Below are 18,105 nucleotides of genomic sequence, written 5' to 3' on the forward strand. Positions count from 1 at the left end.
TATGACTACACATGACCTAAGAGGTAGAAGTGTTTTTGTTTATTGACTTTTTTAAAAAGGAATCTAGATTAATGAGGCTCAAATATCTTTGAAATATCTAACATAACTTGTGCACTTAAGTAAGTTAGTTACCATACTTTGAATAACTCGAAAAGATATGTTATAACTATAAATTTTTTTATAAGCTTTATTCAAGTTAGACCCAAAACCATAAACTAACACGAATTCGACATTCTAGTTTAAACTGAGTCGCCCAAAATTTGTACGTATCCTCAAATTTAGCAACTTAATTTGGTCGCAAATGAGTAAAAGTATAAACCAAATACTGTACCCAAAAATACCAAAACCAAAAACGAGCGAAAGTATAAATCAAATACTATACGAATTTTGTCAGTACAGCTATCAATGAAAATACCGAAACTGAAGGGTACGAAAACAAAAAGCTGACAAAACAATGTCGGTACCAATGGTGTTCGATCGATAACAATTTAATACAGTACCAGTATGATAGCAGCAGTAAAATAAATACTCTTCCCTGGATAAAAAAATTACTATAAAATTTAAACTCGTTGCAACCCCATATTGAAATATCAAGGTGTTACCTATTTCCCTTTTTAAACAAGAGAAAGAAATTTGTTTGATATAGTCACCAAACCAAACACTATACCAAATGGTCAACCAGCAGTTCACCTAGTAAAACAACACATACATACACACACCCACTATGTGTATTTTCCAAATTTCCACCCTACTCCCACCAAATTTCATTTATTCCACCCCAAAATAGTCAACCACACTTTTGCATGGAAATACACACAACATAAGTTGGTTGTGTTAGCTCATCTCCTCTTTCTTTTCTCTTGCATCTAACACAAATCAAAATAACACTTATTTACAGCATTCTATCTTTCAAACACATACACAAATGGAGCTGCCGGTAACGTCTCCAGTGGCCGGCGGTGGCCGGAAAACTTCATACAAGATTGAAACCAAGAATCTAGCATACAAAACTTCCAACCATTATGGTGACTTTAAAGGGGGTATGCTTCAAAGTTACTTCAAGAAACCTCCAAAGTTTATCTTGAATGATGTGAGCTGTGAAGCTCATCCCGGCTATCTGACAGCGATTGCCGGCCCTAGTGGGGCCGGAAAGACAACCCTGTTGGATATTCTTGCCGGGAATATCTCTTCCAGCAAAGTCTCCGGACACGTTTTGATCAATAACCATCCTATTGATACAAAACGGTTCCGGAGACTCGCTGGATATGTAACTCAAGATGATGCTTTATTCCCATCTTTAACGGTTGAAGAAACACTCATGTATAGCGCGTTTTTGAGGTTAAGATGCAGTCGAAAAGAAGCGGTTGATCGCGTCAAGATTTTGGTGAATGAGCTCGGTTTGGAGAGCGTTTCGAGCTCGAGAATTGGTGAGGGTTCGAACCATGGGATCTCGGGTGGTGAACGAAGACGGGTTTCGATTGGAGTTGAGCTAGTTCATGATCCTTCTGTGATTCTAATAGATGAACCTACTTCCGGGCTAGATTCGAATTCAGCTTTCGGTGTTGTATCGCTTCTTAAATCAATGGCAACCAGTCGAGGTAAAACGATCGTGTTAACCATCCACCAACCCGGTTTTCGCATCTTGGAGCTTATCGATCGACTTGTTTTACTCTCGAATGGATTCGTTCTCCATAACGGATCGTTAAAATCGCTAGAACATAGACTCAAAGTGTCCGGTCACTGCATCCCGCCTCGTGTCAATGTTCTCGAATTCGCCATTGATGTCGCCACTGTCTTGACCATACAAATCCCGAAACCATCAGCAGAACCAATCGAGATACACGAGGAACACGAAAAAGACAGTGAAATCCCATACCCAAATACCCGTTTCGAAGAAGTAACCATTCTTAGCAAAAGATTTTTCAAAAACATATTCAGAACCAAACAACTATTCATCACAAGGATCATCCAAGCCACACTTTCAAGCTTAATCCTCGGAACCATCTTCGTAAACATGTCGAATAACAAAGGGAATCTCGCATTGCAAGCGCGCTTAGGGTTCTTCGCATTCAGTCTCACTTTCTTACTCTCATCATCTACAGAAGGATTACCAATCTTCTTACAAGAAAGAAGAATCCTAATGAGAGAAACATCAAGAGGAGCGTATCGAGTTTCGTCATATGTAATCTCAAACACCCTCATCTTCCTTCCATTCCTTCTAATGATCGGTCTACTTTACACGATCCCGGTCTACTGGCTCGTGGGATTACAGGCCGAATTCGCCAGCTTCTTCTACTTTGGATTAGTGGTATGGATGGTGATCTTGATGTCAAACTCATTCACAGCTTGTTTCAGTGCACTAGTGCCAAATTTCATCTTGGGGACGTCTGTGATCTCTGGGTTGATGGGTTGTTTCTTTCTTTTTTCTGGGTATTTTATAGCAAAAGATAGCATACCAAAGTACTGGATCTTTATGCATTACATGAGTTTATTCAAGTACCCATTTGAGTGTTTGATGATCAATGAGTATGGAGGGAAAGAAGGGAAGAATATGTGTGTTGAAATGGAAGGTGGAAAGTGCAGAATGTATGGAGATGGGTTCTTGAAGCAGCAGCAAATAAATGAGACACAGAAATGGAGTAACCTTGGGGTCATGTTAGGGTTTATAGTTGGATATAGAGTCTTGTGTTTCATAATTTTGTGGTTTAGATGTCACAAAACCAGAAATTAATTTATTTATTTTTTTACATGTTCTATTATTTGTTGTGTTGGTGTTCGTAACTAATATTAACGATGATTGTTACCAGATTTTTGGGCTTGTTATGGCAGTGGAAAACATACAATATATGCTATGTTCATTTTTTATTGTTACTAGTTTAAATTTACGTCGCGCGTTGCGGCGAAACCGAGCAAATGATAATGTAAAACAAACGTGATTTGAAAATAAAGCATATTGTTTAGAAAGTCAAACCATTAGAACGGCTTAGTTTATCATCGTACCGTTTTATGATACCAAATAAATACTTTATCTTGAGTACAACTTCGTTTTTAACAAAAGTTATAACGGAATGTCGGGGAAAAATCAAGCACAACTATATACTTAAGTTTTTAGAAAAAAAGTTATAAACGTAAATTATTGAAGAAGTATCAAATTAATCGATAAATTAATATATGTTATAAAAAAGAAAAAAAATTATAAATATGTTATTAAAAGTAAATATAATAGTAAACTATTATACTCCCTCCGTCCCATTAAATGTGTCTTATTTTGAATTTTCAAAGTCTTTATTTATAAACTTTGACTTTAATTATATATTTTTTGTGTTACATAAAACTTGATGAAAATTAACCCAATAAAAACACTTGTAAAACACAATCAAATCATATAACTTTCATCAAGTATTATCTAACACAAACAAAATAATTTAAGGTCAAAGTTTATAAATAAAGACTTTGAAAATTCAAAATAGGACACTTTTAATGAGACGAAGGGAGTAGTATATTAAATAAAAGAATAATGAAAAGCTATATATTATTATAAAAAAGAAGTTACTATTCATCATATTTCATCAACAATAAATATATATATATATATATATAATATATAATATATAATATAATATAATATAATGTTAGCATGTATTGTAATCACAATAATAATAGTAATAGTAATGTTGGTTGCATGTATTAAAATTAATATATGGTTAGTTAAAAGTGTAATTAGATCGAAACCAATATTCGGATCCATGTCAGGTCTAGTGTTAGAGCACTCAATTAGGGATCGCAATAAAACCCAAACCTAATGGAAAAACTCAAAATATTTAGGACGGATATTACCCGTCTCATTAGGGTATGGGACGTGTTTGGGATGACTTTTGGAATTTTTCATGAGTTTGGGATAGGTCTGGGATTTGTAATATGCCGGATTAGTCGATAACATAGCCCCATTTATCCGATTATATACCCGAGTAATCCCACATAATTTTCTTTCTTTATTTATTTCAATCTAAGTTAATATAAGATTTTATAAGTATTATCCATTTCATTCTGACTTTTGGTTTTCAAATTCAGTTTGAAAATTAAAATTTAACTTGTCCAACTCTAGATGACATTGACAATTCTACAGATATGTTCAATTTTATGTGTTTGTATTTCCTAGTTGCACATGAACCATGAACCATTTAGATCAAATTTTACTTGGTTTTTTCTATTTTTCAGGTATTGTTTCAATTTCTATTTTGCAATGAATCCGGTTTTAAATGATTTGATGATTCTATAACTAAAGAATCAAGTATATACGTAAACTTATGAATGTCCAATTCAGTTAACTTAGCAAAGCCATTACTTAATGTTATGTTTTATGTTCATTCTTGAATAAATAATGTTTACCATTGATACCCGATCGGTTTTAGGCTAGGTACACTCGACGGGTTTTAGGTAGGTATATCCGTCGTGTATTTTTAATAAACTAATAGGTATACCTAATACCCAATGAGTTTGGGATGGACTTTAATATGACATTTGCCCCACCAATCATATGTTTTTTTTTCTCCCATGTCCTACACAGATCACATAAAAACATCACTTCAGTTCCTTCTCCTCTTTTCTAATCACACTTACAAAGATGTATTTATGTGTTTTGTGCAAGAACAAAACTTTAATCTCTCACCTCCACCTCACTTTCTCTCTCCTAAAATCATCCATTTGAATGGTCTTAATGTGTTATATATGCTAGATGAGGGTCCAACGTGGTCCACATGGACGAGTGGTACCATATGGGAACACCGTGTAAGATTAAATATATTTACTATGTTATATTTAATCCAGTAGTCATTATAATCAATTTTATTATATAGGTCAAAATATATTATACATATAATATAATTAGTTGGTAATTGTTGATGGATCATATTACCCTTATTAACTAATTAGGCTAATGAATGTAGCAGATACAGTTATTTTGGTAAGTGACAATTTATTACATAATTTTTGTTTTGTTCATATTAAATACAGTTTATTATAATTGTGTTATTTATAAATTTAATGATATTGTAATTGTTTTTTTTTTTTTTTTTTTTTTTTTTTTTTTTTTGTTAGTGCATTCCAGATGATGTTGTTTGCAAACTATGGGGTGTTTATAAAGGTCCTACCAATGTTATGATACACACTCAAGATGGCCGAGAGTTTAATGTTTGTTTAAGCGGTGCTAAAGGAAAGTTATTCCTCTTCCATGGTTGGTCCAATGTTGTAGAACATTTGAGTCTAACGAAAGGTTGTTTGGTAGTATTTAATCCCGTATCGTCTACTACTTTTAAATTAACATCTTACGTTGATGGCGTTAGTCGTGGCTCTTTTTGGACGTATTTGCTACCTCCATCATCGCATTTTTATGTAAGATATATTATTTATTTTTTCTTATTGTATGTATGATCAAATACTTATATTCTGAATAGATTTTTTTTCTTTGTTTCTTATTCCCACAGGTCATTCCTGAAAGCATCCTGCCAAAAGTTTATGAATATTCATCAAATGATGTAATATCTACTGTAATGTTGGGTAACAAAATTTTTAATGTTGCCATTGAAACATCTGACGGTAAAGTTGGATTTACCGTTGGTTTTGACGTAATGGTCAGTATGTTACATTTGAAGGTTGATTGTATTTTGTTATTTACAAAAGGTTTTGGCAATTTTTTCCTTTTAAAAGTTTTTGGACAAAACGGACTTGAAGTCGATTTTTCTGATCTAGACATCGAAGTGGTAAGTTTAATTTCGTTACTTTATAAGCTTTTATATGTTAATGTTATACAATTTATATGCCTTAATTTGCAGCCTGAAGTTGCACCTATCGATGCTGAAAATGAAGGTGAAGTACAAATACATGGTTCTGTTCGTCGTTTTAGACGTATGGCTGGTGAACGTTATTTTGTAAGTTTTAATATCATTTTTTCAACATTTCTAAACATGATTTGCATTCTTTTGTTACTTAATATACATTGTTATTTTTCTTTCATATTTATTATTATTTTTATTTTTACATCTATACAGAGGATTCCGGATCCTGTTTCACGGATGGCTAGACTTCATGAAGGTTTAAAAGATATCACTGTTAGGCTTATGCATCTCGATCCACCTAAGCAATTTACCAACGGTACAAGACGGGAAAAAAAAACAGGAGGAGGTTGGCGATACGCTTTGACCGGTTGGAAGAAGTTCATGAAAGCTGCTAGAATTAACGTCCTTGACACGGTTCACTATTCTTTTGATGAGAATGAGCAGGTGTTGAGTGTTGAACGAGTTGAACCTTACGATAGCCGTACTAATTAGTTATATCACATTGATGGAAATTTTTTTGCCTTTCATATGTTAGATTTTAACTCTATATATTGTTTTTTTTTTGTTTTGACAGTCGTTATGGTTTTTATGTTAAACAGTAATTTCTTAAATTTTATAAAGACTTGTCTGATGCTTCTATATGTTACAAATTAAAAAACCTTTGTCTGCTTCTAATTTCAATTAATTACATTTATTCCGTACTGTTTCTTTTTGTTTAACCACTCATTTGGCATGTCTTGAAAGTTTAATCTCTGTGTTAAATACTAATTACTTAAATGTTATAAATCGTTGTATATTGCTAATGATGTTACAAATTTATTCAAAAATTATATGTAAAACAATTTTATTTTAATGAATTAATCATTTAACATGATTTTAATTAATTTTGTATCCCATTCTTGCTTTAATCTTTAAAATTAATCTACATCTACATATAGTATATAGTTCTTATTATTATAACATAGTATTATGAATCTGTAGTACTACATATATAATACATAGATTACACTCTGATTATCATTTGGTCAGCTTGAATCTTATGTTTCCCAACTTTCATTCTAATTTTTTTATATAACATTTTTCAAAACTAACAATTATTATAAACATTATAATTATCGAAAGTCAACTGGATCTTAGTATATAACAAATTCAAAATTTAGTCTTTATTTTCCAATTTATTAATCTTAGTTTACAGTTTGTATATTATAAATTTGGAAACTTATTATTCATATAAAGATACACAAAAATATTTTCAATATTTTATTAAAGGTTGTCAATTATATAAAATAGGTTTTCAATATAAGATTTTACTTAAATTACTTAAATAATTTTAAATAAGTTTTAAATTCTTAATGTAAACCCGGATTAATATTCTTAATATATACAGTTTCCAATTTTACAAATTTGAATTTATGTTAATTGTTAGTATGTAATTATAAATTATATCGTTTCCTTACTTATGCCCTGATAGAAAGACTATTATTTTTAGTAGAAATAATGAAAATATGTTTCTTAAAATTAGGACTTTATGAATTTTATATAAATTGATCATTTTGTTGACGAACGGTAAGCAAACAAGTAGTACTTGTCCAACAGTCGATTGCTTATTACCTATCATGGAAAACGTTGATCGGATTACATTGCTAAACGATATTGATGTTCTTACCACAAACTACACTATCAAGGTTAAAATTGTTAGTTTGTGGAGGAAGAAAATGAGGGATAATGAAAGGGAGACATATCGGATAGATATGATACTGATGGATGAAAAGGTAAACTAATGAAATTTTTGTTTGTTGTTTATTTTTAGTTGATGTTGTTAGCCTTTTAACATATCCTTTTCATGTTATTCTTTATGTATACATAGGGTAGCAAAATTCAAGCTTCTTGCATGCACAAGCTATTTTCAAAATTTGAGAGGCATCTTAATGTTGATGAATGCCTTATCATTAAACGGCCATCTCTTGCTGCTAACACAGCATCTTTCAAGATTGTTCCTAACAACCAGAAGCTAACTTTTTATTATCATACCTTTGTCGAAAAGTGCAATGTATGGGACGGTCCGCAATACGTTTTCAATTTTGTTGAGTTTAATGATGTTCTTTCAAAGAAAATAAAAGAGGGTACGACAGTAGGTATGTTGTTTTTTTTATATTTCCAATCTTTATATACGATAATATTTGTTTACTTTATATATAGATTTTTTTGTATATGATGTTATCTCATTATTTGATTTTTTTGTAGATTTCATTGGCTATGTTGGTGTTTGTTATAACATTGAGGATACTAACAAGAAGGATGGTAGCAAAGGGAAACGTCTTAATCTTAAGCTTCAAGATCTTGAGTAATATACGAAACAACTATGACTTTTATTTGTTTATTTTCCATTTTATGCATTGAAATATTCAAAATGTTTTTAAACTTAGTATCTTCTTATATTATATTGTAGAGATGTTCAGATTGATTTAACTCTTTGGGACGATCACGCTAAGGACATGTATTCTTACATGATTAGCGAAAAGCGTGAAGCACATGTTGTCGTTGTTGTCCATTTCGGTGCAGTTAAATCATACAAAGGTATTAAATTCATATTGCATATTTATTAACAATTCATTTAAATAGAATTGTTACCTTTTTTTTGTATTTCTTATATTATCTTTATCTAAGAATAGGCAAATGGGGATTATCCAATAACTTTGATGGTTCAAGAGTTTTCATTAACGACAACTTTGATGACATGCTATTGTTCAAGCAAAAGTAAGTTTTCTTATTTTAACAATATTTTAAAAATTTTTTCAATTTTTTCGTATGTTTTATGTATTACTATTTTTTATTGAACATTTTTATTTATTCAAAATTTATTATAGGTTTCTTGCTAAACTTTCTGCTTCAAGTGAGTCAAGTAGCCATGCTGGGTCATATATGATGTGTTCTGTCGAAGATGAATTTTTAAAGAATGATGTTTTTTCACCACTTGCTTATCTTCCATCAATCTTAGAGGTTTTCCTAAACATTTATTCTTTTATATTTTATATTTTAAAAAAAATTGAACCTGCATTTTTTGACTACCTTTGTAATAATAAACAGCCAAAGAAAGTTGTTGTTGTTGGAACTATTGTGGCAATCGTTTCTGATAAGATGTGGTATTATGATGGTTGTAACTATTGCAAGTCAAAAGTTGAGAAAAAGTTTGAAACCTATGATAAAGATGATGGAACAAGTGATGTTAGAGATACGCAGTTGTATCAATGTTCTAACAAGGATTGTAATGGAAAAGAGGTTTTCCCGATGTCCAGGTATACCGTTTGTTAGTAATACTTTATCTTATTTTTCGTTCCACAACAACGACGTAGTTCGGCTATATGATCTATTCTCATGTATTTGTTCATTATTTAAAAATCGTTTATAAGGTTTAAAATACCGGTTCGCGTTCAAGATTCAACTGGAACTGTGACGCTTACATTATTTGACCATGAGGCGATGAAGTTTGTTCGGAAAACTGCAAAGGAACTTATTCAAATTCAGGACGAGGTTATGTTTAGTTATACTTTACATTTATTAAAATCACATGTTTTTATATTTATTGTAATGACACATTATATTTTTTTTAATATAGTTATTGCAAACTAATGATTTCCCAAGAGAATATCCCGTTGAATTTGAAGAGTTGCTTAATCAAAAGTGTGCTTTTGTGATTAAAGTAACTGACTTTAATATTGCAAATGGTGTCGAGAATTATGGAATATCAGTTGTTACAACTGATGATGACATCTTGGATAAGCTCAACAAAAAATTTAAAATAGATCAAGTAAGTGATTTTTGTAATCTATATATATATATTACCACTTTCGATAACCTTTTAATCTAAGTTGAAGTATTTGTTGTTTGCTTTTCATGTTTTTACAGATTGATGCTTATGAAACTTTTGGTATGAGTCAGTCTGAGTTGCAAACTTCTGGTGCTGAAGGTTTGAAGGTATATATTAAAAAATTAAGTTATCTATAACTTTAATACTTGCCTTAATTATAATTTGTTTATTTTTTGTAAGGATGCCGATTCTTACACTGGGGATAACACCACACCTATTTCAAAGGATTATGCGGTTGACTTGAAACAATCATCCTCTGACATGAAGCGTAACCTTGATGATGTTTATTTGAATGAAGTTGGATTGGCGTCCTCAGCAAGTAAGCCTCGCATGTGTGTTGAGAAGGAAGCTTAAAGGAGATATAGGAGAGGTTGATTTGAATAATAAGAACTATTTTTTTGGTATTTCAATATTTGAATGTTGGTTTATTCGTAACATTTTTTCATGTTTCAAGACAATTTAACTTTTGCCTATATATTGTTACCTTTTAAGTTATCGTACAATATTTTTGGTTGAGAGTTATGTTTGGTTATATTGTTTATTGTATGATGGTATGCTGTATGATTATTTTATGATACTACGTTGATTACTGATTTTATATTTGTAATCTAATAATGCGATAATGTAAATATTGGTAAAATGTAAAAATTTTACGGTATTAGTTCTCATCTATCTATAGATCTATAGATATATATCAATTTACTATTTACTAATAATTTTAGTATTAACAATTCACTTACAACTCCAAAAATAATTTTAAGAAATATGCTAATCATGTCAATTTATATTATTCAGTTACGTTTATAAACATCTTCTTTTTAAAGTTTCTAACTTTAGCAATTCTATTTTTATAAAATGACACAGTTTCTTAAAATATCGAAACTAATAAATATAGATTTCTTTTATATTTATGATCATTAATTTTGTTAAAATTCATTTTGGTAATGTATAATATGAATTCCATAAATAACTTTTAGCTTAGGTCTATAAATTCATATACTTTTCATACTTTTGAAACATCATCATGGTTTTCTGAGTTTGCATTCTTAGCTTCCTTATGCTTTTGAATAACTTTTTTCATTATTATTTACATTTCCAGTAATTTTTGTATGTAGTTTGTTATAAATCTTTTAATTCTTGCGTTTGGTTTTCATTCTAAATGTATTATTGTTTTTTTTGTAGTTCTTTCTATTGTTTTAAAAATGCATAATAAGTTTGAACAACTTAAGTCGTATTATTCAGAACGTTCACATATTGACCTTGAAAATAAATGTAAGTTTTTTGTTCCTGTTTATGGTCAAAAGTTATAATATTCTTCAATTTATTTTTTTCAAAAGTTTCTATGTTCTAAATTATTCATTTCTTTAATTTTTTTTATTTTGGTGTATTATTTTTCTCATTATAGCTGAGCAAGCTAAATGTAGGCGTTCGTTAAGAAAGCTATATATTGATAATAAGAGATCAAATGCAGCTGCTTTTCCGGAATATGTTGTCAGAGGTAATATTTATATAACTTATATTTTTTTATTATTGTTAATGTTTGATTTTACATATGTCATATATTTAAATTCTTAATTTTTTTATTACTTTTAGCTTTAGAGGCTAAACACAGGCGCAAGTTAAGAAAATTATACCTTGATCGTAAGAGATCAAATGTTACAAAAAAATTCATTTCTAGAGGTGGTACTTCAACATCGTCATCATCAACACCAATCCGGTTAAATAACAAAGAGAATTTTACTCCCAATATTTCAAACACCACCTTTCCTACCGAATCTTCAACTGGTATTGGGACAAGTAAGTTTACATTTATGTTTCGTAATGTTATGTATATTAATCATTACTAATTTTGTTCGTCAACTTCACTTCGATTATATTACATTTTTTATAATTACTGTTTATATTTTATTAGGTAATCATTTAAATTCGTCCTTTAATGTAAGATCATCCGTTATTACACAATCAACTTTGAAGAAGAAAGGAAATGTACTACACGATCAGTTTTCAACACCCATCCGTACACCACTTGCAAACCTATCAAACACAATACCAGGTTTGTAAAACAAAATCAAATAATCATTACTTGCTGAAGTTTCATATTTTTAATTGTTTTTACTACATATAATGTTTGAACAAATTATATGCAAAATACTTATTTGTAATTAATTCCCTAATGTAGCATATTCATCTGGATCTTTTTCAAATCATAATAGAAAGACAAATGTTATTCATGACTCTTCTACCTCAACACGACGAATTACGAGGTCAAACAAAGAAAACATAACACCAACTTCGTGTGTTACAAACATACGTTCTCAAGTTCAAATTGAACCGCAGTTTTCTAATGCTATGTCTTCTTTGAATCGTATATCCTCTGGTAAATTTCATATTTATATTATTACATACATTTTTAATTATTTAATTCAAAAAGTTTACGAAAAAATTATTTTGTTTTTTCAGACAATATTGCAAGCTCATCAACGTTACCATTGAATGATTGCTTTTCTCTTCATCCTAGAATATCCAATAAACGTAACACAACATTTTTGTCATCTGAATTAAGCTCGATAAAAAAGATGTCTTCTGGAAAGCGTAGACTTATTCATAAACCAATTGAAATACAACCCATACCAATGGCTGTTCTTGACTCTGATGATGAAAATCATGTTAACGAGGTTGTGTTAGACGCCACAAAAGGCGTTTCTAAAGGTAACTGATTAATGTTATTCATTGTTGTTTCATATTATTTTTTTTCGTACTGTATTATTTAATTTATGTTAAATCTTCAGATTACGTTGACCATGGTGACCAAACTCTTACGTGTGGTTTATGCTTTGCAAACTTATGGCCAACCGAAGGTGGAAAGGGTCGCATTACACTTCAAAAGCAAACATATAGCTTATGTTGTGGATATGGTAAAGTTGATTTGCCTGAATATAAAGATTCTGATCCATCTTATCAGATGCTTTTTCGCGGTTTAGATCAGGAAAGCAAATATTTCTTAAAGAACATAAGACGTTACAATTCTATGTTTTCCTTTACTTCGATGGGAGGAAAAGTTGATACTAAAATAAACAAATGTAATGCTCCATTTGTTTATAGAATCAGTGGTCAGAATGCACATAGTATGGGTAGTCTTCTTCCTAAGCATGGAGCCCAGCCAAAATTTTCACAGCTTTATATCTATAATACTGAGAATGAGCTTTCTAATAGGGAGTTGTTATTTAGGTATTTGTTTCCTTTTTTTACTTATCATTATCTTAATGTTAACTTACAAATTATACTTATATGTTTTCCATTTCATCGTTTGAAACTATTATTTAATACTGTTTATTTTCTTACAGTGATTCTTCAAGCAAAGCTTCGATAAGGGCAAAGGAACTTGATGTGAAGTTTATAAAGTATATTACGAACATGTTAGATTCTACGAATATGTTGGTTAAAACTTACAGGATGGTACGAGACCATCTCCATGACAATCCTAACGTTACTCTTAAACTTCGTATAATCTCACAGAGGGATAGAGACGGTAGGACTTACAATTTACCTACGTGTTCTGAAGTTGCTGCTTTGATAGTTGATGAACCTGATCTCCAGATTGAAAGCCGTGATATTATTGTTGAAATGCGTTCTGGAGATCTTAAGCGTATTAGCGAGTTACATCCTTCTTATCTTGCTCTACAGTATCCAATTCTTTTTCCGTATGGAGACGATGGATATAGAATTAACATTCCTCATAGAGAATTTGGTCCTAATACAAAGAAGACAAGACCAACTTGTACTATGAGGGAGTTCTTTGCATATAGAATTCAGGATAGGCATAACAAGTTTTCTCTAATTCTTAATGCAAGAAGGTTGTTTCAGCAGTTTTTAGTCGATGCCTACACAATGATTGAGAGTGAGAGGCTAAACTACATACGTTTTCAGCAAATCAAACTGCGATCTGATTCGCTTAACAGTCTTAAAAATGTTCAAGACGTTGGTCAGAGTGATTTGAGTCATACGGGACAACCTGTTATATTACCTTCATCTTTTACGGGTGGTTCTCGATACATGATGCAAAATTACTTAGATGCTATGGCGTTATGTCGGAAGTATGGGTATCTTGATTTCTTTATCACAATCACATGTAATCCGAAATGGCCTGAGATTGTAAGATTTCTTGGTGACTCTTCAATTAAGCCTGAAGACAGACCTGACATACTTTGTCGATTGTTTAAGATGAAACTTGATGAATTGATAAAAGATATGAAGCAAAAAAAATTTTTTGGCGATATTAATGCAGGTATGTCAATACATCAGCTACTTTCAATTTATACAATTATTTGGTCTTTCCATACATTATATTTAACTTTTATACTTATCTTTAAAATGTTTTTTGTTTTGTAGTTGTTTATACCGTTGAGTTTCAAAAACGTGGTTTGCCACATGCGCATATTTGCTTATTTATGAAAGCTGATCATAAGCTTCCTACGGTTGAACACATCGATCCCTTTATATCAGCTGAAATTCCTGATAAGAATGAGGATCCTGAATTGTATTCTCTTGTGAGTGACTTTATGATTCATGGTCCTTGTGGATATGCGAACATGAAATGTCCATGCATGGTTGGCAACCGTTGTTCAAAGAATTTTCCGAAGAGGTTTTTGGATTCCACTTCCATTGATTCTGATGGTTTTCCAGTTTATAGGAGAAGAGATTCTGGTCACACAGTTGTCAAGAAGGGCGTTACTTTAGACAATAGGAGTGTAGTTCCGTACAACAAAAACCTACTCAAAAGATATCAGGCACACATTAACGTGGAATGGTGCAATCAGGCTGGCTCAATAAAGTATTTGTTTAAATACATTAATAAAGGACCTGATCGAGCCACTGTTGCTGTTTTTGATTCAGACAGAGGCCCCGATGAGGAAATTCCAAAAGATGAAATTAAAGAGTACTACGAAGCTAGATATGTTTCCGCATGTGAAGCCAGCTGGAGAATATTTGGCAATGATGTTCATTATCGGTATCCATCTGTTATGAGGTTACCATTTCATCTTCCAGGACAACAAAATGTTGTATTTAGTTGTGACGATGAATTGAGGATGTCCTAAACAAACCTCAAGTAAATTCCTCTATTTTCTTGGAATGGATGAAGATGAACAATTCTAAGCCTGAAGCAAGACAACTTACTTATGTTGAGTTTCCCACAAAATATGTGTGGAAGTTAAAAGATCGTTGCTGGCAGCAACGCCAAAATTATGTTGTTATTGGAAGAATTTATTCTGCGTCTCCATCTCTTGGTGAGGCTTATTACCTAAGAATTCTTCTTACTAAGGTTAAAGGCCCACGATCATTTGAAGAAATAAGAACATATGATGGTGTTGTTTATCCTACATTTCGGGATGCGTGTTATGCACGTGGCCTGTTAGATGATGACAATGAATATATCGAGTGTATTAAAGAATCCAGTTTCACAGGAAACGGTCATTATCTTCGTTCTTTGTTTGCAACACTTCTATTGTCTAATACGCTATCTAGACCTGAAGTTGTTTGGGAGAAAACGTGGGAGCTATTGTCCGAGGACATTTTATACAATATGCGGAAAGATTCTGGCATGAGCGGTATCTTTTTTATCCTTTTGTTATATTTTGTGATGTTAAATTTTCAAGTATTTTCGTTATATTTAATAATTTTTCTTATCATTGTAGATTTCGTTGTTTCTGAGGAACGTTTAAAGAATATTACGTTGTCGAAAATCGAAAAATTCCTTCTTCGTAATGGATCCAGCTTGCACAGGTTTTCACCAATGCCTTATCCTGATGATGACTATCTGATGTCCGAGAGCAACCGTTTGATAAACGAGGAGCTTTCTTTTGACATGGATGAAGTTACGGCTGAGTTCAATAATCTTCACAGCTGTCTAAACGGCGATCAAAGAGCCGTGTATAATGAAATTATGGATGCTGTTCGGATTGGTAAGGGTGGTGTGTTTTTTGTGTACGGTTATGGTGGTACGGGCAAGACTTTTCTGTGGAAAACTTTAGGTGCTTCTATTAGATGCAATGGACAGATTGTTATTAATGTTGCTTCAAGTGGTATTGCATCTTTGTTGTTATCACGCGGTCGTACTGCTCACTCGCGATTTCATATTCCAATTAATCTCAATGAAGATTCGGTATGCCATATAAAGCCTAATACTGAAATCGCGAATCTTTTATATGAAGCAAAGTTGATTATTTGGGACGAGGCACCGATGATACACAAACATGCTTTCGAGGCTCTTGATCGTACAATGAAGGATGTTTTGAGTGTTTTTGATTCACAAAATTCAGAACTTCCATTTGGTGGGAAAACTATTGTATTTGGTGGTGACTTTAGACAAATCCTACCAGTTGTACAAAATGGAAGCAGGAAAGATATCGTAAACGCCTCATTATGTTCATCCCACATCTGGTCCAGTTGCAAGGTGTTGAAATTGACAATCAACATGCGTTTGTCGGTTGGATCAAGTAGCTCAAACGTTATGGAGATAAACGAATTTGGTAAATGTCTTCTTGACATCGGCGAAGGTAATGTTGGTGATTCTATCGACGGTGATGGAAATATTGAAATACCTGCTCATCTCTTAATAACTGATGAGAATGATCCAATTCAAGGTTTGATTGACTTTGTATATCCTTCAGTTCTTCATCGTTATAAAGACCGTGACTACTTTTCTGAGAGAGCTATACTCGCTCCTAAGAATGAAGTTGTTCATGAGATAAATGACCGTTTGCTTGATTTGTTTCCCGGTGAAGAAGTAGAGTATCTTAGCTCTGATAGTTTATGTCCGACTGAGGAAATCAACGATCTGTTACATCAAGATTTGTATAATCCAGATGTGTTAAATAGTGTAAAAGTATCAGGGTTACCAAATCATAGATTGGTATTAACATTGGGCGTTCCGGTTATGGTTTTGAGGAATATTGATCAGCAAAACGGTTTGTGCAATGGTACGCGTCTTCAAATCACACGTCTTGGTAAACGTGTTATTGAAGCAGAGATATTATCAGGAAGTAATGTTGGATCAAGAACTTACATCCCAAGAATCAGCATGATACCATCTGACAAGAAAATACCCTTCAAATTTCAAAGAAGGCAATTTCCAATAACCGTATGTTTTGCGATGACTATTAACAAAAGTCAAGGACAATCTCTATCTAGAGTTGGTATATACCTCAGAGACCCCGTGTTCTCACATGGTCAGCTTTATGTTGCGTTGTCCAGGGTAAAGACTAAGGATGGCGTTAAGGTTTTAATATTCGACAAAGATGGGAGGCCAACAAATAAAACTGCAAACGTTGTTTACAAAGAAATATTTGGGAAATTGTAGTTTAAAATTTGTATTATGACGTGTAATCGGGCAAGATGTTCTGTTTTTTTGTATGGTTTTATTGTATGTTGGGTGTTTTCAATTCCATGTCCTTATGTTACTTATTTAAAGACTATGTAATTTGTTTTAATTTTTTGTATGGTATTTCATTGTTATATCAATAGAAGATGTTATTACTATGTATTAAATATAACATATAAACATAAACTACAACATGTAGATATTTATAGACAGTCGTACATAATAAAAGTCCAACGTACATGATTATCTTAACTATTAAACATATTAACCTACTAGAAAACCACTTATAACACTACATAACTTACATAACTTTTTAAACCTTTCCCAAAATTACTATATATTATGTTTCTACCCTGTTTCATAATTTCAAACATCACCTTTAGCGGATAACGCCGGCAAAGAAGAAAACACAAATATCTTCAAAGTACTGGAACTTGCAATGATCACCTTCTTGTATGTTGTTATCTTTTAGCCATTTCGCCCAGCCTTTCACCACATACTTTATACTGTTTTTATTTGTTTCTGCCCTAACATCATGTTTGGTCTCCACATTTTGCCTGTTTGCTATTCTAACTTTCAAGGTTTCGTCAATTCCTGTTATCCTTGCTACTTCCACTGGTATCCGCTATAAGTTACAAGACATAATAATAATTTCCATTATGATGGTCTTTAAAAAACTAGAAAAGTTAACCAAAATATGTAAACATATTTGATGCTAATTAACATAGTTGTGTTGTTGGAACTTACAAATCGTTTCGTGTATGGCACAATAAATGTCAGCGGACCAATATCATCATCATCAAAATCCTCCGAGTCGTCTGAAGAATCTTCAGAATCCGATAGGACGATAACATCGTTTTCAACTCCAGCCATTCTATGAGAGATATAAAACTTTAATCCGTTTAAAATAGAATATCAGAGTATAACAAATAATGCAGCATACATTTAGTACTTTTAATCAGTGACATGCATACGTTAAGTACGTAAATGTGTTTTGATGATTCATGTATATTGTATTACACTTA

General features: G+C 31.9%; 2 protein-coding genes across 2 annotated transcripts; both read left to right on the plus strand.

The window, feature by feature from the left end:
* The first annotated feature begins 457 nt into the window (after window positions 1–457).
* On the plus strand, window positions 458–2,759 carry LOC110897473 (ABC transporter G family member 10). Its single transcript, XM_022144221.2, has one exon. It carries the CDS (start codon window positions 926–928, stop codon window positions 2,729–2,731), a length of 1,806 nt encoding a protein of 601 aa, XP_021999913.1. The 5' UTR covers window positions 458–925; the 3' UTR covers window positions 2,732–2,759.
* A 12,083-nt stretch (window positions 2,760–14,842) lies between these two features.
* LOC110900476 (ATP-dependent DNA helicase pif1-like) lies at window positions 14,843–17,059 on the plus strand. Its single transcript, XM_022147364.1, has 2 exons — window positions 14,843–15,308; window positions 15,396–17,059. The coding sequence occupies exons 1-2, from the start codon at window positions 14,843–14,845 to the stop codon at window positions 17,057–17,059; spliced, it is 2,130 nt and encodes a 709-aa protein (XP_022003056.1).
* The last annotated feature ends 1,046 nt before the right edge of the window (window positions 17,060–18,105 follow it).

Source organism: Helianthus annuus, chromosome 13 (assembly GCF_002127325.2).
Source record: "Helianthus annuus cultivar XRQ/B chromosome 13, HanXRQr2.0-SUNRISE, whole genome shotgun sequence".
Lineage (NCBI taxonomy): Eukaryota > Viridiplantae > Streptophyta > Magnoliopsida > Asterales > Asteraceae > Helianthus > Helianthus annuus.